General features: G+C 36.9%; 2 protein-coding genes and 1 pseudogene across 4 annotated transcripts in view; 2 read left to right on the top strand and 1 right to left on the bottom strand.

Moving 5' to 3' along the window:
- The window catches only part of LOC128544237 (lysosomal acid phosphatase-like), a 28,643-nt gene extending 22,399 nt beyond the window's left edge, over window positions 1-6,244 (bottom strand). For 2 of the 3 annotated variants that reach the window (XM_053514297.1, XM_053514295.1), the window contains exons 1-2: window positions 6,171-6,244; window positions 5,811-5,944 (exon numbers count right to left, since the gene is read on the bottom strand). In XM_053514297.1, the coding sequence (XP_053370272.1) occupies window positions 5,811-5,900 (90 nt within the window). In that variant the 5' untranslated portion in view covers window positions 5,901-5,944; window positions 6,171-6,244. Of the gene's footprint in view, window positions 1-5,810; window positions 5,945-6,151 lie in introns of all 3 variants that reach the window. The other variant, XM_053514296.1, reaches the window with a different exon arrangement.
- Window positions 6,245-12,281: 6,037 nt separating this feature from the next.
- Window positions 12,282-14,220, top strand: LOC128545052 (heat shock 70 kDa protein 1-like; annotated as a pseudogene).
- Window positions 14,221-22,102: 7,882 nt separating this feature from the next.
- LOC128545037 (heat shock 70 kDa protein 1-like) lies at window positions 22,103-24,510 on the top strand. Its single transcript, XM_053515374.1, has 2 exons — window positions 22,103-22,195; window positions 22,525-24,510. The coding sequence occupies exon 2, from the start codon at window positions 22,546-22,548 to the stop codon at window positions 24,475-24,477; it is 1,932 nt and encodes a 643-aa protein (XP_053371349.1). The 5' UTR covers window positions 22,103-22,195; window positions 22,525-22,545; the 3' UTR covers window positions 24,478-24,510.
- Window positions 24,511-24,937: the final 427 nt, after the last annotated feature.

A 24,937-nucleotide genomic window follows, 5' to 3' on the forward strand; every position in this document is an offset into this window, starting at 1 on the left:
TTTAAGTCTAGAGAGAAATGTTGCAATATTTTGTGGACTGCTTGTTCTTTTTGGGTCTAGAGGCCGCAGACAGTTTGTCAGGCGTCCCCCAAACATTAAATTCAAGCCACAGTACACTGTAAAGACAGTGAAGCATGGAAGGACAAGCATCATGATATGGGGATACATCCCGTACTATGGCGTTGGGCCTATTTATCACATTTCAATTTGAGTCCATCAGAATACTTAAAGAGGTCACGTTGCCTTATGTCGAAGAGGAAATGCCCTTGAAATGGGTGTTTCAACAAGATAACGACCACAAACACAGCGGTAAACAAGCAGCATCTTGATTCCAGACCAACAAGATTGACGTTATGGAGTGGCCAGCCCAATCCCCAGACCCTAATCCAATAGAAAAGTTGTGTTCTGCCAATAAAAAAGCTGTTTCTGAGGCAAAACCAAGAAATGCAGAGGAATTGTGGCATGTAGTACAATTGTCACAGATGTGAAGCAGTTCTCAGAAAGCATTGTTATACAACAATATTAGTTCAGAGATGCACAAGAAAGATTAAACTTCAAGCATTTTTGTTTAAACGGTAAATTTATCACTTTGTAAAGATGAATGATGGCAGTGCTATTTTTTGGACAGGCTATTATTTGTTTTTCTTCACTTACATTAAACTAATAATACATTTAGCACATTTTTCTACATGTTGTGATTCAGAATATTCAATTCAATTTTATTTGTATAGCGCTTTTAACAATTGTCATTGTCGCAAAGCATCTTTACAAAATCTAATGAATTATTTAAGTCTGTATGGAATGTGAGTGTGCATGAATCAAAATTAGCAAATTGTCCCTGGTGAGCAAGCCGCTGGCGACAGTGGCAAGGAAAAACTCCCTGAGATGGTAATAGGAAGAAACCTTGAGAGGAACCAAACTCAACAGGGAACCCATCCTCATCTGGGTGAAACAGAAAGCAGAAATTAATCTGCATTTATACAGTGTGTTAGGTGGCAGCCAGTTCAGCTATAACAGTTGAGATGTAAAGCAAACAATCACCTCACCGTCAACAAACCTAATGATCAATGAGAGTGGGGAAGACAGCATCTAAACATACCAGTTCACCATAATACTCTACGTCCATGAGTCCCCCAGATCTGCCCCTTTACCCAATGAGTCCCGAACATTATTTGGAAGACTATTCCATAATTTTGGGGCTTTGTAAGAAAAAGCTCTGACCCCAGCTGTAGTTTTCATAATACACGGTACTAAAAGCAGCCTGCATCCTATGATTGAAGTGGGCGGGGCGGATCGTAAGACACTAGCAGTTCGCTCAGATACTGCGGCGCGAGACCATTTAATGCTTTATATGTCAAGAGTAGTATTTTAAAATCAATGCGAAATTTTACGGGGAGCCAATGAAGTAAAGATAAGGTAGGTGTGATGTGTTTGTATCTTCTGGTTCTAGTGAGGACTCTCGCTACTGCATTCTGGACTAGCTGAAGCTTGTTTATGCATCTAGTTGAATAACCAGACAGTAAGGCATTACAATAGTCCAACCTAGAGGTGATAAAAGCATGAATTAGTTTTTCTGCATCGATAAGCGACAGTATATTTCTTATCTTGGCAATATCTTATCTTGGTGAAAGAATGCTATCCTCGTAAAATTATCTAAATGTGCTTCAAATGAAAGGCTGGAATCTATAATCACACCGAGGTCTTTTACTGTTGCACTCGATGGAACAAAAAGGCCATCTAAAGTTACAGTGTGATCTAAAATCTTACTTCTAGCTGAATGCGGTCCTATGACTAGAACTTCTGTCTTATCAGGATTAAGCAAAAGGAAATTAATTAGCATCCAATCGCTTATGTCCTGCACACATTGCTCAACTTTAGTAAGCTGGTTTTTCTCATCTGGTTTTGCTGAGACATATAACTGTGTGTCGTCAGCATAACAATGAAAACTAATACCATGTTTACGGATAATGTTGCCTGGAGGAAGCATGTATAGGGAAAAAAGCAGTGGGCCTAAAACTGAACCTTGTGGAACACCAAACTCCACTAGAGAGCATTAAATAGGATCTAAGGATTCTATAATTCAGGATGATCTCCTTTCATGCTATTTGAAATACTAACAATTTAGTTTGACGCCATTTACGTTCTAATTTCCGAGCTGTCTGTTTTATAGTATGTGTGCAGTTGTTATACCAGGGAGCGAGTTTCTTATTTCTCATAATTTTTCTTTTAACTGGAGCTACATTATCTAAGGTATAACGGAACGTCGACTCTAAATATTCAGTCGCACGATCAGAGTTCTGTGGGGTCAGACGGTGATCCAATCAAAGTTGTTAACTCTGGGAGATTACTGGTAAAGCTCTGTGTGGTATTTGATGTGAATGTACGTTTAGTATGGTAGCGTGGTGCTGCGCATACATTATCACTATAATACATTTTAATTGAGACAAGATAGTGATCTGATATAACTTCAGACAGTGGACTTGTGAATAAATTTCTTATGCTTAATCCGAAAGATATTATTAAATCTAAAGTGTGACCTGCTTTATGAGTGGGTCCTACTACACACTGATTTACTCCTACTGAGTCCAGTATGGACATAAATGCTCTACGCACAGGGTCTTCTGGATTCTCAAAATGAATATTAAAATCTCCAGCAATTAACGCTTTGTCTACGAAAACGACTAGGTTTGAGAGGAAATCTGCAAATTCACTAAGAAATTCAGAATACGGCCCTGGAGGTCTGTAAATGATGATTATCGGGATCGACTGAGCTGAATTAATATTTGTAGCTACACTTGTTATGGTACTATAGAGAACTTCAAATGAATTAAATTTGTGTCCGTGTTTTTGTATGATAGTCAGATTATCATTGTAAATAATTGCAACACCTCCTTCTCTACCAGTTAACCGAGGCTGGTGTACAGTATGTAGTTGTATCCAGGAGGACTAGCTTCATTTAGAGCTCCATACTCGTCCTGTTTAATCCAGGTTTCATTAACTATAACTGCTTTAGATGTGAGAGATCTAATATTTAACAGTCCTAGCTTCAGATCAGAGGTAACATCAGATCAGATCGGAAATTGCCTTCGCTAGTTTAAACACCTCTGTAAATTACCCTTGCTAACCTCTGACTGACGAAGGCGTATATCATTCGCTCCAGCATGTCCAGCATCTTGGAGAACCTACTGTATGCTGTCCTAGAGCCCTAAAATTACCTGCTATGTCCGGTGCTTTGCCCCCGGGGATACACCTAACCACTGTAGCCGCTGGCGTTTCTCAGAGGGTGCATCACTGAGAAGAGCAAATGAGTAAATGTCCTGTTGGACACTTAAAGAGTAAATGTCCTGTTGGACACTTAAAGCGCAGAAAAGGTGTGCTCTGGTGGGCTAGCCTTAGCGTTAGCTTTGGCTGAACGAGTATGCCGCCGAGTCGTTACCCATTCGCCCCGCTGTCGGGGGCTGGTTATCTCCATCAGCGGCACCCAGACTTTTCGCTACGGGAATAACGCTGCTCTCACACTCTCTAACCCTCTCTAAATTCTGGATGTGCTCCTTTAATGCTAATATCTTCTCCGAGTGCTCACTAACACACACCTATGACAAATAAAATTACCACTTACGACGGAGGAAGAATGTCTTAACATCCTGCACTCCACACACTGGACAAGCTGAATATGATCCATTATATCGTACCTGAGACTGAGTTTAGTTGTTCTGAACTGAATTCCGTTTGTTGTTCTTAGACGAAGAAGTCCAATAGTATGAAAAGAATAGAACCTGCAGGGTGTCCAATGCATTTGTGTGATTTAAATTAAAATTACTATATGGAAATGGAGCTTTACTCACTTTTTACAACACACTGCTAGTATTTTGAACACCACTGTAGAGACGGGAATCGAGCCTGGCTGGGAATTGAACCCGAACCCTGGAGGTGCAAGGCAACAGTGCTTACACTTACAGCACCATGCCGCCACCGAACAGGACATCAGTGAAAAAAATATATTGGAGGAAAAAAATGTAAGCTAGAAAAAAAAAAAGAAATTTACCTTTTTGTTTGCGTGATCTTGCAAAAACATTTGTAAAATCTCACAAAAGGGGATTTTTACCAATCTAGTGAGTGTTAGTAATTCCCCCGAAAAGTTGGCTGCCAACTGCTAAAAATAAAGGGAAAAAAGCAAACAGGCAAGATAATACTCTGAGTAGAGTAGTTACAGGCATGAAGAAAATTACTGAGTTTTTACTTTCAGCTTGGCCTAAAATATAAAGACTTGTACTTGGAGCTTGCCCTTTACATATTTTGGCGCTGGAATATTGATCCAGAAGTATGAGTCACATGATCTCGATTTATTTTCTCCTATGTACCGATTTTTTTTTTCTTCTTCAGTAATTTTTTTTCTATGTCCCATGTCCCATTTTTTTTCTTCGCCTGCGTGACTACTTCCTGAAAATCATGTAAAAAAAAATCGCCACAGAAGTTTACAATTAACTTGTTAATTCTCTAGTTTTAGCCATTTTGTGCAGAGGTGGACACCACAGTGAATATTTCTACTGCTTTTAGATAAAAGAGCTGGCCCTGCTTTGAATATAGCGACTACATACAGTACCAACCAGTATTATAAGGCTACCTGCAATCTGAATTTGTGAGGAATTTCGTCACTGTTATACTTCCATATGAAATGCGTTTCAGGATTTAAACTCTCTCGTTGCTGGATAACCTGGTTAGGACTCTGAGCTGTTCAATGGACTTGGATTTTTGCTTTCACTTCAGATTGGATTTTTTTTTTTTTCTAGCTAAAACCCAGCTTTAGACCCTGTTTTTACAATCATTTCCTCAGATTCGCATGACACTTTATCTACACTTTTTTTTTTACAGCTGTGCAATACTGATAAAAAAGTTAACAACAAAAAATAAAGGAGGTGAGGAAAAAGGGGGGAAAATGTGTGATTTAAAAACTGCATTCTGCTATTACAGGACAGGGAACTTTACACAATTTACATTTTTTTATGTTCGTTTTCATAATATTTTTACTTTGACAAGCTAAACCAAAAGAAATGTTTAAATTACAAAAAGTTGCTTGGTTATAATTGATCTTTTTTCGCGAAGTTTGTATTTTCAAAAAGTGCAGTAGGGAAATTTGATGGTTGGTTTGGTAAGTTAAGTCAGACATTAAGCCACATCAAAGCATTTCTTTGGTAAATTAAGCCCGAAATCACATAATTTCTTTGGTAAATTAAGCCAAACATTAATGCATTTCTTTGGTAAATTAAGCCACAAATCACATCATTTATTTGGTAAAACAATAATGCATTTCTTTGGTAAATTAAGCCACAAATCACATCATTTATTTGGTAAATTAAGCCAAACATTAAAGCATATATTTGGTTAATTAAGCCACACATTAAAGCATTTTATTTGGTAAATTAATCCACATAATAAAGCATTTATTTGGTAAATTAAGCCACACATTAAAGCATTTTATTTGGTATATTAATCCACATAGCAAAGCATTTATTTGGTAAATTAAGCCACACATTAAAGCATTTTATTTGGTAAATTAATCCACATAATAAAGCATTTATTTGGTAAATTAAGCCACACATTAAAGCATTTTATTTGGTAAATTAATCCACATAATAAAGCATTTATTTGGTAAATTAAGCCACACATTAAAGCATTTATTTGGTCATTTAGGCCACACATTAAGCCATATTAAAGCATTTATTTGTCAACATACAACAACAATTGCATGATTATATAACAGATAGTTACATAACACATACATAAAACAGAAAAAGCACTATCATACTCACAACTGTTACAAATCTAAGTGTATCTTCAGTGGATCCAACCGAATTTCCAAAGACAAACAAAGCCAAGGTGATAAAAATGCATGATCCCATGTTTTAATCACGGACGCAGCTCAATTTACAATAGAAGCGACCTCCTGAAAGTACACAGAAGACGTGACAAGAGATATTTCTAAACACAGATAGACATAATTGCGACAAGCAAATCAGAAATCAGGACAAAAACACGAATAAACAAAAAGGGAAATATGGATAGCACATTCGAACACCAAATGTACGATAGCTTAAGCTATCGATTTAGCTTAGAAGCCGAATAAATAAGCATCGCTATAAAGAAACTTAACGGTCTCGAACTGTACGAACATAAAGGCTGCGCTCCGATCTGCTTGAAGTTCCCTTTGAAGTGTGTAACGGCTGGAAGATATGAGTCTGCAAAGCGTTACTCAACATCACCACAAGGGGGCTTATCCCTATGACCTCACCTAAACCTGTGGTTGAGGCGGAAGCATTCTGCAGGAGAGAGAGAGGAAGAAACGAGAGAAGCGTATCACAGACATTTTGCATCAGCAGGATTTTGCAAAACCCTGGATTTCTTTGTGACGAGCTGTGCACGGTACCAAGACTTTCATTTGTCCTGTTCATGTATGAACAGTTAGTTTAGTAATTCAGACCAACCTGTGTTAACTTGGAACCGGTATCACATGTATAATAAAGCTGAGTTGTGATTTTCCTCCCTAACCTAGTGTAGTGATTCCCGTAGTCAGTAAGACTAGCAGAGGTGGTGACGCTAGTAACCTACTTAATAACTAGTTTATCTGCTACCGTGCTATAAAGGATGGCGCAATTAGCTGAGTGCATCATCCGCACCAAGCTCCCTTTCCTAAATGCCATATCTTACTATATTGCACACTCTGCACATCCTGTGTAAGTTATACATTTTATATTTTGCAGTTTTGTAAAATTTTACAAATTAAAATTTTCTCTTTGTGCAATTTTTCCTATTGCAATGAACTTGTTCAATCTTTCTATTTTAGGATATATTTTACCATATATCCTCTAAATGAATAATGTCACATTTCAACAGGAATTAACTAAATAAACAATTTGTAATGGCATCAGTTCTCTTTTCAATGTATACTCAATGTTTTATTTCAGTAGTGAAATTAAAGGAAAAAGTTCTCCAAGATGTTCCCATTACCAGGGTAATGCATGGAGGAAGTGATTTCCACATTGGTGGCATTGCAGAGTTTTTTGCATAAAGGAATTTTGTTGAGCAACAGTGTGGTTTGTTTGGCGTTTCCAAATTGTCTGTAGTGGATGCTTAATTGTGTGAGTGTGTGTGTGCCCGGCAATGGGTTTGCACCCCTGTCTGTTCTTATTTCATGCTGCAAGGCAACAAAATGTGATTATTTTGAAGGTGGGTGATTCTTTTCAGTGTTTGGAACTTTGACAGGCGCTTCAGAGAATGGTAAATCTTGCAGTTTATGCTAGTTTTGATAGTATTTTGGAAATTAATAACCAAAGATGTTGATTCATTACCAGTAAAAGAATGTACCAGAAAACTAACCGAGGTTATGAGAATGAGAAGTTATATGAGATAGCTTCCAGCTATGTTCCTAGTGATGAATACACACCCATCTTTTGGATGTTTGCTTGACAAACATTGGTTGGACCTAAAAATTAATGCTCTGCAGATGATATTTTTTTTTACTCTTATGCAACCCCAAAAGAGCTGTTAAACTGAAACTGTTACATACTGTTCCATGAAATGTAATCCTGTACAAGATCAAAAATTTACTCCAGTTTGCTGCAGGCAACATTGTGCATTTTTTCTGTTTTGCAGAGGTAAAAAACTATTTGTTTAATCATATTATGTCTATGTATAGCAACGATTTAAATAGAAATTACTTATTCAATTTTTATAATTTTTATTTTGTCTTTCATTTTAAAATTATTTGGTTGCATACAATGTGTTAACTCTTTATTTGTCTCTGCTTCATGTCTAGTGAAATGCATCTTTTGTTAAACAATATTCAATTTAATTTTTTTTAATTCAATTTTATTTATATAGCGCTTTTAACAATGGTCATTGTCTCAAAGCAGCTTCACAAAAATAAAAGAAATTCATTAAAAAATAATAATAAAAAAAATAATAAAAAAATTATAATAATAATAAATTGTGTATGTGTGAGAAAAATGTGTCTAGATAATAATGAGATGAATGAATGAAACGGGTTGACGGCGACAGTGGCAAGGAAAAACTCCCTGAGATGGCAATAGGAAGAAACCTTGAGAGGAACCAGACTCAACAGGGAACCCAACCTCATTTGGGTGATATAATATATCTATGTACTTTTAAGTAATTGACAAACATTTTAGTGTACCATATGGCAATCTTCCATGTATAGTATGTTTGAGGGTGAGTCAAAAATAATTGTTGGCTAGCAGTAGAATTTTAATTAACTTTAAAAAAAAAAAAAAAAAATACACTATTAATTACTTAATCTCCTTTGCTTAATACAATTCCCTCAATAAGCTTTTATATTTCCCCATTAAAAATGTTTCAGGCCAAGCTGCGAGCCTAGAAATGTATTGCTGTCTTCACTTTTTCATCAGATGTCAGTCTTCATCCTCGTACATGCTGCTTTCAGGGGGGCAAACAGGTGAAAGTTCAATAGACCATAATCAGGACAATAGGGAGGATGCTTTAACACCTCAAAATGAAGACAGTGTGGACAGAAGTGTGCAGACATGCGTTGTCACACAAAACCACAACGCACCTATAGCAGTCCCTTTTGTATAATCTGAAGTTTAGGCCTCAGCTCTTCACAACCACCTCACCTTTAACGGTAGAACTGTTAATTGTTGAGCCTTTTTCTGATAATGTTCCGATACTGGTCCTTGAAAATTCCAGAAAACTGCTAACATCAATTTTCCTGCTGATGATTGACTTATGATTGAACTATTTCTTGGTCAGTGATTGAGAATGTTTTTATTTCATACTCTGCCATTTACTCTCAGGTAGTGATGAATCTATGTCTCGTCAGCAATAATGATTCTCTGTAAGAAACATTCACCTTCCTTAGAATATCAAAGCACTTTCTCAATTCTTTGACAAATAATGCCACCAGGTACACTCTCAGGCCACGGAAAAAACAAATCACTGATTTTATTTCATGCAAATCACAAGTGAGGCACCTATTTTTGCTCGCACCATATATGCAAATGAACTGACATAACAAGGAGGAGACAGTTGCCATAAAAGAGAAAGCACTGATAAGACAGTGTGGCCAACAGAATTTTATTATAACAGGAGTGGGCACAATTTTTTGACTCACCCTCACGTGTAGTGGAATAGAAAATTAAAATAAATTTAAAAATATATATTTTTTAATTCTAACTCACCATTATCATTCCACAAAACATGACCACTCTTTTTAAGTTTAATCCATAATGAACATATGGCATTTTTCTTGCACCTTTAGTACAAGTTTATTTTTTTCCGGTTGTGGAGTGTCTTTCATTGTAGATGCTGTTTTAGCTGTTTTACTTTCCATTAATTTTGGGAGAGACAGGGTCAGCTGTTAAAAATAGTAAAAATTGTACAAATCTGAAGTTCCTTGATGTAGCAACAGTCATTGAAAAGCATAATAAAAGCTGTACATGAGTGAATGAGTGTTTTAATTAAAATGGTGGTTCCCATAAAAAAAGCCAGTGTATAATATAAGCATTTGATGCTCAGTGATTAACACATAGAAATGAGAAAATAGTGGTTGATACGGACAGAAGTGGGCAGTGTTCACCTGCAGTATTGATCAAATATAATGGATTTAAACTTGTTTAGAAATTAAGATCAGGATTGCATTAATCAGGGAAAACAAATCATTAAGCTTTTTTGTGCTGTGGAAAACTTCTGTTAGTTGCAGAATAAATGTAATGTATATTGATTTTAGTGGCTGGACTCATTAACTTCCATAAGTATTATAGCAGATACTTTATATACCTAAAAAAAAAAAAAAAAAACATTTACTGTCAAACTCTCTCATCCATTTTGATTGATTTGCATACCTTAAGACTGTAGACATGAGGGTAGGGAAGATTATTTTGTTTATGATTTACCTTTAAATCGCCTTGTACTATATTATTGAACAAAAGGGTATCGGTTACAAAAATAAATATTATATGTGTTTACAAATCAGTGTTACCTCATTAGGAAGATGAGTGTATTTTATAGGATGCAACTTTAATTTTTAAACATTCAAATTTACTCTCCAGATTTTTTTTTTCTTATTATTTTTACTTGTTTTAAGAAAGCCTAAATTATATCAGAATTACAGTAGTGGGTCAAGCACGAGAAGGGAATGGCTGGTGAACATAAAAGCAACAATGAAAGCTTGTGTAACAAAAAGTTATCTATGAGTGCTGCAGCATCGAAGAGGATTGAACAGTCAGATTTAATAAGAGAGAAGACAAAACAGGAGTCTAATATTATAATATAATAATATGTTATCCCCAAAATGACTATTGTCACATGAAAGACTTTTTAAACATTTTTAAAGACACATACTGTAAGCATGTAACTGGACAGGAGAATATTATTAAATATACTCTATTTTCTATATCATTTGGTACATAAGAATAATAGCATGTATATACAGTACTGTATGTATATGAATCTTCTATCAAACAAAATCTATTTTTTTTTAAAACTGCATTTACTCTATATTGTAAGTTAAACCAAACAAAAACTTGTGCAAACTATTAGCTAAAACCATTTTTTGTTAAAATCTCTAATTTTCACTTTATCAGAGAAATTATTGATTTGCAAACAATTTAAGATTTTCGCTATTACCAAATGTAGTGTATTTTACTGTTTCAAATGTAGATGTGCTGAAAACAGATTATTAGTCATTTTTATTTCCACATTATCTCTTAATTTTGTGTAAAGTCAGAGAAGATATAAACAATGTTTCTTGAATATGAACTATAATATCATGATATCATATACAGTATGTTCAGTTCTTATTTAATGAAAGTAGTTATAAGAACAAATGTACAAGTGTCCTTGGCACTTGCTAAGAGTTGCTGTAAAGCAATCATGCTTTTAAAAAAGGTTTCTTGTTTCTTTGTTTAAAACTATAGACTCAGGTACAATTTGTGCAGTTTTATATAGAAATTATTTGCTTAAATTTACTAAACATCCTGCAGAAACAGCCACAGGTTTTGAGGAATTTGTCAAACCTACTTTTTTTTTATTTATGCAAGTCTCAAAACTTTTTTTTTATGCCAAAATACATAACATGCTGTTTTTTTTTTATATATATATTTTTTGTCTGGTTGACAGATATTTTTCTGAGATTTTTTTTCTGGAATGCCAATGTTCGAAAAATCATAACTGTTATTTATTTGTACTGATTTAATAATACAGTAATAAAATAAACATGTTTCCTAATTCACTGTTTGTGTCTATTGTATTTCTATTTTTGTTTTATTTGTTCCAAATTTAAAGTTAATTTCTTCTACATTATATCTTTGTATCATAGCAGATGACCATGTAGTGGAGGAAGAGAGAAATTATCCAGAAGTCTCTCCTCCATTCCAGGGCAGAATGGTATGTCCTTGAACGAGAGTTGGGCGGGGTCTAGTCAGCTGGGTATCTTCTGATTGGTTTGATGTCCCAGACACTTTTGAGAAACTTACAGAAGGAGTGAGTGGAGACTGACTAAGTCAGCTGGTGTGTATAAAAGCAAGAATGAAACTGCATGCAAGAAACAACGGTCTACGGGTAGCGAGAGCTGCAGCAAAGAAGGGGAGCAAAGAGTCAGGATTAGTACGAGATAACACATAATCTTCATATATTCCAAGAGCATAATACAGTAACTGTAAGTACAATTATGTATCTCCATTGTGACTGTTCATATATGCAATACTCCCTTTTATAAAACAATGTTTTCAGGTAAATGTAAGGAGAATAATATGTACTGTATTTAAGACTTTAAAAAAAAACATTGCATTTCTTCACACTGTCTCTTTTTAGTAGTGCCTGATAACTGTAAACTAATCAATAGCTTCCGAAAAGTTAAAGTTTGGCAGAAAAATTATATCCACTGGTCCTCATGTAAGGTTGGCACAAGAACATTTAACTAGACAATATAGCTGAGAGAAAATATTATGACCTTACATTTGGATGTTCAGGTCTCAAAAATATAAGGCCTTATTATAAGTTAACAAAATGACATTACATTTTCCTAGGAGTAAAAGAATAAAACATTAAAGTTATGATAATTAAAATTAAATCGTGGAGTTCGTATAAGAGCTTTGATATGCATGTGTATTTCTGTATTTAAGTTTTTTATCATTACCTTTTACTTTTTGGTTGATCATACAGACTAAAATATATATATATATAAAAAGAAGGTTATTGACCAGATGTTCTGTTCTTTTTGTGAATGTGATTCCTAGATGTCTGACAAACGATCAAGATGTCCTCTGCTAAAGGAGTTGCTATTGGGATTGACCTGGGCACCACCTACTCCTGTGTGGGGGTGTTTCAGCATGGAAAAGTGGAGATCATTGCTAATGACCAGGGAAACAGAACAACACCCAGCTTCGTGGCCTTCACAGACACAGAGAGGCTGATCGGAGATGCTGCAAAAAACCAGTGGCCATAAATCCCAACAACACAGTGTTTGATGCCAAGCGACTGATTGGCAGGAAGTTTGACGATCCAGTCGTACAGTCTGACATGAAGCACTGGCCTTTCCAAGTGATCAATGACGGAGGCAAGCCGAAGGTTCAAGTCGAGTACAAAGGGGAGAGGAAATCCTTTAACCCTGAAGAGATCTCCTCCATGGTTCTTGTGAAAATGAAGGAAATCGCTGAGGCTTATCTTGGACAGACAGTAACAAATGCTGTTATTACTGTTCCTGCCTACTTCAACGACTTTTAGAGACAGGCCACTAAAGATGCTGGACTGATTGCCGGACTGAATGTCCTGAGGATCATCAATGAGCCCACAGCGGCAGCAATTGCCTACGGCCTGGACAAAGGCAAGAAAGGAGAACGCAACGTCCTAATCTTTGATCTGGGAGGTGGTACATTTGATGTGTCCATCTTGACCATCGAAGATGGCATTTTTGAAGTGAAGTCCACAGCAGGAGACACTCACCTGGGTGGAGAAGACTTTGACAACCGCATGGTCAACCACTTTGTGGAGGAATTCAAGAGGAAGCACAAGAAAGACATCAGCCAGAACAAGCGAGCCTTGAGAAGGCTGCGTACAGCATGTGAGAGAGCCAAGAGAACCCTGTCCTCTAGCTCTCAAGCCAGCATTGAAATCGACTCCCTGTATGAGGGAACTGACTTTTACACCTCCATCACAAGAGCACGCTTTGAAGAGTTGTGTTCAGATTTGTTCAGAGGAACACTAGAACCAGTGGAGAAAGCCCTGAGAGATGCCAAGATGGACAAATCCCAGATCCATGAAGTTGTCCTGGTTGGAGGTTCTACAAGAATCCCCAAGATCCAGAAACTTCTGCAGGACTTCTTTAATGGACGAGAGCTGAACAAAAGCGTTAACCCGGATGAGGCAGTAGCTTACGGTGCTGCAGTTCAGGCGGCCATCCTTATGGGAGACACTTCTGGAAATGTCCAGGACCTGCTGCTGCTGGATGTGGCTCCACTGTCCCTGGGCATTGAGACAGCAGGAGGAGTCATGACCCCTCTCATCAAACGCAACACCACCATCCCCACAAAACAGACACAAATCTTCAGCACGTATGCAGACAACCAGCCCGGGGTTTTGATCCAGGTGTATGAAGGTGAGAGAGCCATGACCAAAGACAACAACCTGCTCGGAAAGTTTGATTTAACAGGCATCCCACCCGCACCTCGTGGAGTTCCTCAGATTGAAGTGACCTTTGACATTGATGCCAATGGCATTCTGAATGTGTCTGCTGTGGACAAAAGCACCGGCAAAGAGAACAAGATCACCATCACCAATGACAAGGGCAGGCTGAGCAAGGAGGACATTGAGAGGATGGTGCAGGAAGCAGATAAGTACAAAGCAGAAGATGAGCTTCAGAGAGAGAAGATTGCAGCTAAGAACTCCCTGGAGTCATATGCTTTTCACATGAAAAACAGTGTGGAAGATGAAAGCCTGAAAGGCAAAATCAGTGAAGAAGACAAGAAGAAAGTGATTGAGAAGTGTAACGAGGCCATTACCTGGCTGGAGAACAACCAGCTGGCAGAAAAGGAAGAGTTTGAACATCAGCAGGAAGAACTGGAGAAAGTCTGCAACCCCATCATCACTAAGCTGTACCAGGGAGGGATGCCAGCTGGCAGCTGTGGAGCTCAGGCACAAGACACTTCAGGAGCAAACAGCCAGGGACCAACTATTGAAGAAGTGGATTAAAAATATCGACCTAACAAGTGGTCATTTGAAAAAAAGATGAACAGTGTAAGCTTTAGTATGATTATAAATGGAGGCTGAAAAATGCATGCTGCCAAAAATGCATGCTTCCTGTGGGCCTTTAACATATGATTAAAGATTGAGCTATTGACTGGAATGTTTGGATGTAAATTTAAGCTACCATGGTTCTTACATTAAATTTAATACTGTACCAAACTTTAGGACAACGAAATCTGGTTTTATGACTATACTGTATATGTTATAAATATCAGTAGATGTCCAACTTTATTTTTGTACTTCTGTTTATATTACATGAGAAGAATATTTTTCTTGAAACAGTTAAAAATGTTTTTGCAATATTTGAATACATTTTATTTATGAAACTAAAGGCATACAGTAACAGACATGGTTTTCTTAACTTAATTTAAAAATGTAAAAAAATTCTAATAAAAACGTTTTCCTGTGTAAAAGTCGAGGACATTAAACAGCATGTTATGTGCTATTATGTTAAAAGATTACACCAGTACAAGTTACATTTGCAATCAATTTTACACAGACTTTTCATGAGTAATCATTTAAATAGCATTGTTTTATATTAATTAATAAATCATATTTACTAACTAAGGAAACCATAAAATATATAGATGTATACATTTTCATGATATGATGTACAAGTTATTGTCACAGTGTACACAATAGAAGCCATATACTGTACTGTACAGTTCGATGGTAAGTCATGACAGCATGATGCTTGATATCCCAGCAGAGGTCAGTACTCGCCTACAGTTTTTAGCACAGTTTAGTCTTTAAATATAGTCAGGATCTGGAAAGACCTTACAATTTCTTCGACAATTAAATTTTTCATGTGCACCACCATACATGCACTGAAAAGTTTATACATAGAATTTACGCTACCACAGGCAAGAAGGGGGAAACTTGTGCACCATCAAATTGAGGTATTATTTAGCTACATTGGGAAATTAAATTAGCAACCTATAAAAATATTTTAAAATGTTGAGTAGTGCTAGTATGTTGACAGGAGTGTAGGGGTGTGGGTGTTGTACAGAAAGCTCAAGAATATTTTCCTGGTTAAGTGCTTGGATGGCATGTGGGAAGGAACTTCTCCTCATTCTTTCTGTCTTGACTTTCAAGCAAAGGAAGCACTTTCTGGACTGCAACAGAGAGAAGAGTACATCGCAAGCATCGCTGAAGTCTTTTTCTGTATTTTCCAAGCATTAGCCCAGCACTGGATTGCTGTAGAATTGACAGGTCAAGACCTTGGTGTAGATGGTGTCCTCATCTGATGAGAGAACTGGCCTATATAGCCTGGTGCTGTTCTTAAACTGGGATGTAATGTTTAAAATTAGGATGGCCTCAGTGCAGGTGTAAAAGTTTCTTATCATTTTAGAGGGCACTTTAAAGTCATTTTTTGCATCTAAGGTGGTAAAGACACTTAACATGATTATGCACCAGGGTTTTAGGTTGACAGCTCCTGTAGGATGTTGACACCAAGATACCAAAAATTGTCTCACAGGTCCTTACTGGAGACCTGTAGATCTTAAGAAGACTTCTTCTGCTTCATACTGGAATCCAATATCAACTCTATCTACCTGATATTCAGGGTGAGTTTTAATTTTATTTTATTATTTTTTGCCTAAAACCACATAGTCTAGAACTACCCTCTTGTTAGGCCTTCTCGTTATTAGCAGAGGTCAGAACTTCCACAACAGCATCAACAATTTTGACAATTGTGGTAGAGTTGAAAGTGACCACAGAGTTATTAGTGTCCATTAAGTATAGTCTGTGGTTTAGGACACAACCCGCAGAGGCTTTAGTGATGAAGGAGAGGGAAGGAAAGCCATGTCTACCCGTCCATACTGCATGCGTTCATCCTGTCAGGAATTTGGAGATTCACTGACAAATGGATAGACTTACTGTAGCCCTGTGACTTTAAATAGAATTATAATAGTAAATGCTGAACTCTAGTCAACAAATTTAATTTGAACATAATATCCCTTCCTGATTCAAGTCTATTTGTAAAAGGTGTATGATAGCATTGCTGGTACAGACATCAGCACAGTTTTTGAATTATAATAGGTCCATGTGTCAGGTAACGATTAAGCAACAAGTACTTTAAACAGTATTTTAATCCATTTCATCATGCCTGAAAGGAGGACTACTTGGTAAAAGTCATTGTTGCAGGTAGGTTGTTCATTTTGGACAAGAATCATGATTGATTGTATAGTATAGTAGCATGTGGGGTTTACTACCTCTTCTAGGGAGAGACATAATATCTCCATGAACATCATTGCTACTGTAGCTTGTCACTGCCCTATGCATGTAGTAGGACACAGCCTTTAATTCAGCTCTGGTCTGGTCACTGATGTCAAGCCACAAGTTATAGGCAACCCTTTTTACATCCTTGAGTATCAGAGATGGTTTACTTTTCTGCAAACATTCAGCTGTTGTTTTTTAACCACTATCCTCCCAATAAATCCTATAACAGCTTCTGTAAACATGTTGACGTACAAAGCGGCCACCAACTGGTTTGTCCAGCACGCAACCTCTGTCTGAACTGGACTTTTGTGATTTAGCCTTTGTATGTATTTAGGCAAGAAAAAGATAGTGTCATGGTGAAATTCTCCAGAGAGTCGCTAAGATTGTGACTTGCAGTTATTTTTTAATTGAGTATGGATTTGGTGCAAGATGTAAGTCAGTCCTACTACATGCATAAACCAGTGAAAAAACTTATAAAAATATTCAACCTCTCTTTGGAACAATTGGTAACATTCAAACGCTTCAAATACTTATTCATTATTCCGGTCCCAAATAAATTTAGATTTGGTCCTTTTGTGCTTATGCTCCATCAACTGCTTAAAAGTGCTGGTGGTAATTTTTCTTGCGTAAATTTTTAACTCTGTGTGTGTGTGTGTGTGTGTGTGTGTGTGAGTGAGAGAGAGAATTTATTCAGAAATTGGAAGGTCGAAACAACCAACTGAAAAATGACCAGAGTTGGGTATAACGCATTACTTTGTGTAACGTGTTACTGTAATCTAATTACTTTTCCTGATAACGCAGTAATGTAACGCGTTACATTTTAAATGCATTTAATTTGATCAATAAAGGGGCCCTGGGGCGCTGCCCCATTAAAGTTAGGCAGAGAAGATTGATACTTTAACATGTAATTATTTAACATAATAATTATTTATTTTAATAATGAAATGAATTCATTTAGTCACAATATCCCGCTGTATTTCTAAATATGATTTACCATTTTAAAAAAGTTCATTGTATTATTCAATTCAATTTTATTTTTCAATTCAATTTTATTTGTATAGCGCTTTCAGCAATTTTCATTGCCGCAAAGCAGCTTTATACAATGAAAAGAATTATTTAAGTTTGTATGAAATGTGAATTTGTATGAATCAAAATGGTCAGACAGTGGGCGACAGTGGCAAGGAAAAACTCCCTGAGATGGTAATAGGAAGAAACCTTGAGAGGAACCAGACTCAACAGAGAACCCATCCTCATTTGGGTGAAACAGAAAGCAGTAAATGATCTGCATTTATACAGTGTGTAGGGTGGGAGGCAGTTCAGCTATAATAGCTGATGTTAATTGATGTTAATATGGAGTCCAGGTAGTTATTGAAGACCCAGGTAGACTTGTAGGAAGTTCCAGTCCTGAACTATCGAACTGTCAAGTCCCCAGAGAAACAGTTGTCAACACCAGTCAAGGCCAGAACCATTTTCTAGGTAGAGAGAATCATCCCCAGACACCAGACGCATCCCAGAGAGACACACGGGGGATCCATGTGACGAGATCTTCAGCCAGAAGCGGGGCACCAGGATGGGTCAGACCGGTCCGGAGGGCAGAGGGAGTCTGGATCACTGGCAGCTCAGGAACGACATGTGTAGCTCGACAGAGAGAGAGAAAGAGTGAAAGAGGGAGACAGGAGGAGAGAGGAAAGAGAAAGAGGGGGAGAAAGAAAAGAAGAGGAGAGATGGCAGTTAGGTATGGTCACAGTCACACAATGTATAATGTATAATGTGAATGTATATTAACTGTAGCGTGCAAGCAGAGACTCCGGCAGGACTAACTATGACAGCATAACTAAAAGGGAGAGCCAGAAGGAAACACACACATGAGGGCTTCCTGAGATGTAAAGCAAACAATCACCTCACCGTCAGCAAACCTGAGTGATCAATGAGAGTGAGGAAGACAGCATCCAAACATACCATTATGTTCATTTGTGTTCGAGTACGCGGGGCGCCCGACAAACGAGTCTTATTACCGTTCAGCAGATTGTTGGTTAAAGTATTAAATGGTGATTGACGTGGAAGCCAGCTAAATATGAAAGGAAATTTTTTAATTTCTTTGCTAAAAATACCCCTTGTAAGGCGATCGGACGAAGAACGAAAAAAAAGATAAAGAGCTTTAACGATCGACCTAAAGGAGGGAGAAAGTGGAAAAAATGAGGATTTTTAAAGCGGAGAAAGCCCGAGATTCATTAACATTAATTATCGCCAGCCGACGTTGCGGCCTCGCCCCTTCAGAGAGAGATCCGCTTCAGGAGCAAACAGACAGGGACCAACTATTGAAGAAGTGGAATAAAAATAACTTATATGAACTTAAGTGGACTTCTATGTACAAGTTATTTACTCTAAAATGGTTACATGCAAGACCTAACTAATATGTTTCTCATATAAGATTTAATATTGTAACAAACTTGGGGCCAAATAACCCTGGAGCTACTGTACTAGAAGTTATGCTGTAAATATTAGTTTGTGTGTATGTGTATTTTTGTTTATGCACTCAAATTTGACATATTTGTATAATTATTTATTTCATTAAAATAAAGAAATTATAAAGTATGTTATTTTATTGTAGTCTTAAGTGCATGTGCTACATGTAAAATAATTTACATGCAAATCTGTTACTGTTTTATGCTGGCAATGATGTTGAATAGTTCGTGCCATGCTTAAATGTTGCTTAATTGTTACACAGGTACCTTTTCAGTTTTTCAATCAGCATTTGAACTTTAACACTTTGAATTTTCCTGAGAAATTATTTAGATAGAATTTTATAATGATCAATAAACAATATTTATTGAACTGTGGAAAAATCTGCAATGTATGACTCATTGTTAAATTGTAATAAAACGAGACAAACAATTACGCAACAGTGGTCATTTCATTTTACTATAAAGTGTTAATTTAGTATAAATGTTCTGCAATACGCATAAGTCACTATATGATTATGTGATGATATTATCGTGGATGATTTGGACAGCAGGGGTCAGTGTTGATCTACAGTTTCTAGCGCAGTTTGGCTTTTTTTTCTAATTCCCATTTTATTTTGTGTGTTCAGAATTTACATTATGTATACATAATAAACCATCTGGGCTTTTATGAAATATTATATGAAATAATTTGAGGAATTATTTGCTTTTTATCAAAAATAAGTTTAAAAAGTATTTATTTCATAAGAGACTAAAGAAATGATAAAAAATATTTATCATTCTAGTCATAATTGAGTAGGCTACATACAAAATCATTTAAATGCAAATGTATATGTTTTATGCTGGATATGTTAAATAGTGCGTCCCGTGCTATGTTTTGTTACGTTCTTACACTGTTACAAGATAGTTCTTTGTAGTTTTTAAACATTCAGCATTTAATTTTTAACACTTTTGATTTTCCTGAAAAGTTATATAGATAGTATTTTGTAATAACACTTAATAAACAATAGTCACTTAACTGGTAAAAAGTTTTACCAGTTATTTTATTAGAAAGTGTGTTTATTAAAGTCACATAAAAAAGCCATTGTTTGTGCTTCAACTCTTATAAATGTCAGTATATGTTTATATCATGTTTCACTATCTAATATCATTTTTGAAATACAGTAATAATGTAAACTGTCAATCTACATTTTAACTGAAACTCAGCTAGGCTTGAGTATACCATATAATATGCTGATAAATGATAACTCATAGTCTGACGTTAAAAAGGTCAATCATAAAATGAAATGAGGACCAGTTACAGTATCTCTTCAGACTTATACAAATAATATAATTACAAATAACTCTCATATCACATTTTTTTTTACATAGAAAAAATAACTTACTTTAAACTGCTCCCATTGAGGAGGCATCACGCCGGACACCCTTCCAGTAACAACCGGTGCATTTCATCGTGGCTTGAGACCAGCACTGCATGCAGGGGCTGGGTAATATGAGGTGTGGCACCTCACTAATGGCAGGGCTCAAACTCGGGTTGTCAAATTCTCAAACCAACAACCTAGAGCTCTAGAGCCTTAGCGGCCTGAGTCACCTGAGCCAACACTCTCAATTTTTTCTCAAAGAAAAAGTTTAAAAAGTTGGTGATCAAAGAATTCATATCTATTACAGGATGGTTAAATTATATATTTTTTTTCTAAAATCAGATTAAATTGTTAAATGAAAAATGTGTAGGGATACACTGGTGCAGTTTGACGAGCCACTCAATTGTCATTTGACTGAGACTTATTTGATGCGGTTAGTCTTTTATCCTCATTCAAAAACATTTATTATTAGGCATAAAAAGAAACATAAATGTTAACATTGTCTGTTTGATATTTCCTATAATGGCAAAAATACAGATATAGTGGATGAATCCTTTATGGATTTACCTTTGATGAACTGATTTCACTTGTTGAGCTAATTTCAAATAAGCCTTTTTAGTCAGTTAAACTAAAATATGATTGGATGTTTAATATTAATTATAATTATTATAAAAGTCATGTTGGTTACTGGGAAGCTTAGATGATTATTGATGAGTGGCTCTGATTTAAATTTTAACTAATAGAAAATTCATAGATAGATAGATAGATAGATAGATAGATAGATAGATAGATTACACTTTATTTTCAGACCCAATTTGGCTCATTTCATTACAGTAATGACTAATTTACATTTTTTTTTGGATTGGCTTCTTCTTTCACATTATATCTTGTGTACACAAAAAGATGGCTGAGATACAGCCAGTCCCTCATGAATATGAAATATAACATCACTTTTTTTTTTGTATGCTTTCCACACAGACAATGTCCTTATTTATTTAAAAGTAATAATACTTTAATAATACTGTTACAATATCTGAATGTTTACAATAATTACAATATCTTAAATTTGACATTAAAATACTATCCTACAATACAGTTATAATATCTTAGATTTGGGTGTAATAGCAACTGTGCAATAACACAATTTGAAACAGCAACATTATTCTAGTGCAATTCATTGCAACAGAACTGTGCATAACATTTTAAACTGTGCAATATTATCCCTGTGCAATTTATTGAAACTAGTGCAATTTGTTTGTTTGAAAGTGAATTTATTGTTTTGTCTTCACTTTTTCTTTTATAGGCTATTTATGCACTATACTGGCCCCATTTTTTATTTGCACAATTTTTTTTTCTTCGCTGCTGTAACAAAGATATTTCCCCGCTGTGTGACGAAACAAGGGATATTTTCTCTTATCTTAATATTAACAATCTGCAAAAGATCCTGCTACATATCAAGTGGTTTCCAGAATGTTTCGGTTTTCTTTTTGTGTATTTTAAGAAAACCTTGTGTCATTGCATTATGTTTTGGAATCTATACATCTGATCATGCAGTAACAGAAAAGAGAAACGGTCCCGAACTCTCTAGAAATTTCTCCTCTGTTCCGGGTAGAATGGTATGTTCCTGAACAGGAGGTGGGCGGGATTTAGTTAGGCGGGTAACCTCTGATTGGTCGGTTTCTCACGAGCTTTGGAGAAGCGTCTAGAAATAGCGAGAGGCGATTGGCTGAGTCTGCTGGTGAGTATAAAAGCAAGAATGAAAGCGCGTGCAACAAACAGCCGTCTACGACTAGTGAGAGCTGCAGCACCAGAGAGGACCACTGAGTCAGATTGAATAAGAGTCACATAATCTTCATATATTACAGGAGTCTAAGAACTGTAAGTACTATTTATTATCATTATTATTAATAATCTTTTTAAAACACATATTAGTTATCAGGTTACTGGACAGTATAGTATTATGTACTGTGTAAAACTTTTAAAAAATAATTTTCTTTTAGTGGAAGAATAAATCATAATTTATGTAATAACTGAAATTTTGAAATTGGGGAGCTCAAATAATAAACAGTTGTAGACAGTTGTGTGTTTCTGTGTTTGATTTAAACATCATTTAATATTTAACTAGCTAAAATTTGTTATATGTATAAATGTATGTTACATGTCACTGACCTGGCTTTTTTTTTTTTTTTTGTCTATGTAATTTCTAGATATTTGACAAAACAATCAAGATGTCATCTGCTAAAGGAGTTGCTATTGGGATTGACCTGGGCACCACCTACTCCTGTGTGGGGGTGTTTCAGCATGGAAAAGTGGAGATCATTGCTAATGACCAGGGAAACAGAACAACACCCAGCTACGTGGCCTTCACAGACACAGAGAGACTGATCGGAGATGCCGCAAAAAACCAAGTGGCCATTAACCCCAACAACACAGTGTTTGATGCCAAGCGGCTGATTGGCAGGAAGTTTGACGATCCAGTCGTACAGTCTGACATGAAGCACTGGCCTTTCCAAGTGACAAGCGATGGAGGCAAGACGAAGGTTCAAGTCGAGTACAAAGGAGAGAAGAAATCCTTTAACCCTGAAGAGATCTCCTCCATGGTTCTTGTGAAAATGAAGGAAATCGCTGAGGCCTATCTGGGACAGAAGGTGACAAATGCCGTTATAACTGTTCCTGCCTACTTCAACGACTCTCAGAGACAGGCCACTAAAGACGCTGGAGTGATTGCTGGACTGAACGTCCTGAGGATCATCAATGAGCCCACAGCTGCAGCGATCGCCTACGGCCTGGACAAAAGCAAGAAAGGAGAGCGCAATGTCCTGATCTTTGACCTGGGAGGTGGTACCTTCGATGTGTCCATCCTAACCATTGAAGACGGCATCTTTGAAGTGAAGTCCACAGCAGGAGACACTCACCTAGGTGGAGAGGACTTTGACAACCGTATGATCAACCATTTTGTGGAGGAATTCAAGAGGAAGCACAAGAAAGACATCAGCCAGAACAAGCGAGCCTTGAGAAGGCTGCGGACAGCATGTGAAAGAGCCAAGAGAACCCTGTCCTCCAGCTCTCAAGCCAGCATCGAAATCGACTCCCTGTATGAAGGCACCGACTTTTACACCTCCATCACGAGAGCACGCTTTGAAGAGTTGTGTTCAGATCTGTTCAGAGGAACACTAGAGCCAGTGGAGAAAGCCCTGAGAGATGCCAAGATGGACAAATCCCAGATCCATGAAGTTGTCCTGGTTGGAGGTTCTACGAGAATCCCCAAGATCCAGAAACTTCTGCAGGACTTCTTTAATGGACGGGAGCTGAACAAAAGCATTAATCCAGACGAGGCGGTGGCTTATGGTGCTGCAGTTCAGGCGGCCATCCTCATGGGTGACACCTCTGGAAACGTCCAAGACCTGCTGCTGCTGGATGTGGCTCCACTGTCCCTTGGCATTGAGACAGCAGGAGGAGTCATGACCCCTCTCATCAAACGCAACACCACCATCCCCACAAAACAGACACAAATCTTCAGCACCTACGCAGACAACCAGCCGGGGGTTTTGATTCAGGTGTATGAAGGTGAGAGAGCCATGACCAAAGACAACAACCTGCTCGGAAAGTTTGATCTGACGGGCATCCCACCCGCACCTCGTGGAGTTCCTCAGATCGAAGTGACCTTTGACATCGATGCCAACGGCATTCTGAACGTGTCTGCTGTGGACAAAAGCACCGGCAAAGAGAACAAGATTACCATCACCAATGACAAGGGCAGGCTGAGCAAGGAGGACATTGAGAGGATGGTGCAGGAAGCAGATAAGTACAAAGCAGAGGATGATCTTCAGAGGGAAAAGATTGCAGCCAAGAACTCCCTGGAGTCATATGCTTTTCACATGAAAAACAGTGTGGAAGATGAAAGTTCGAAAGGCAAAATCAGTGAAGAAGACAAGAAGAAAGTAATTGACAAGTGTAACGAGGCCATTACCTGGCTGGAGAACAACCAGCTGGCAGAAAAGGAAGAGTTTGAACATAAACAGAAGGAACTGGAGAAAGTCTGCAACCCCATCATCACTAAGCTGTACCAGGGAGGGATGCCAGCGGGAAGCTGTGGAGCTCAGGCACGATCCGCTTCAGGAGCGAACAGCCAGGGACCAACTATTGAAGAAGTGGATTAAAAATAACTTGAATGAACTTAAGTGGACTTTTATTTACAAGTAATGTTATTCACTGTAAAATGGTTACATGCAAGACCAAACTAATATGTTTCTCATATAAGATTTAATATTGTAACAAACTTGGGGCCAAATAACCCTGGAGCTACTGTACTAGAAGTTATGGTGTAAATATTAGTTTGTGTGTATGGGTATTTTTGTTTATGCACTTTAAATTTGACATAATTGTATAATTGTTTTATGAGAATAAAGAAATTATAAAATATTTATTTCTAGTTATTTTATTGTAGTCTTACATGCATGTGCTACATGTAAAATAATTTACATACAAATCTGTTACTGTTTTATGCTGGCGATGATGTTGAAAAGTTCGTGCCATGCTTAAATGTTGCTAAATTGTTACACTGGTACAATGTACCTTTTTAGTTTTTTAGTCAGCATTTGAACTTTACCACTTAAAATT

Source organism: Clarias gariepinus, chromosome 16, assembly GCF_024256425.1.
Source record: "Clarias gariepinus isolate MV-2021 ecotype Netherlands chromosome 16, CGAR_prim_01v2, whole genome shotgun sequence".
In the NCBI taxonomy this organism is placed as follows: domain Eukaryota; kingdom Metazoa; phylum Chordata; class Actinopteri; order Siluriformes; family Clariidae; genus Clarias; species Clarias gariepinus.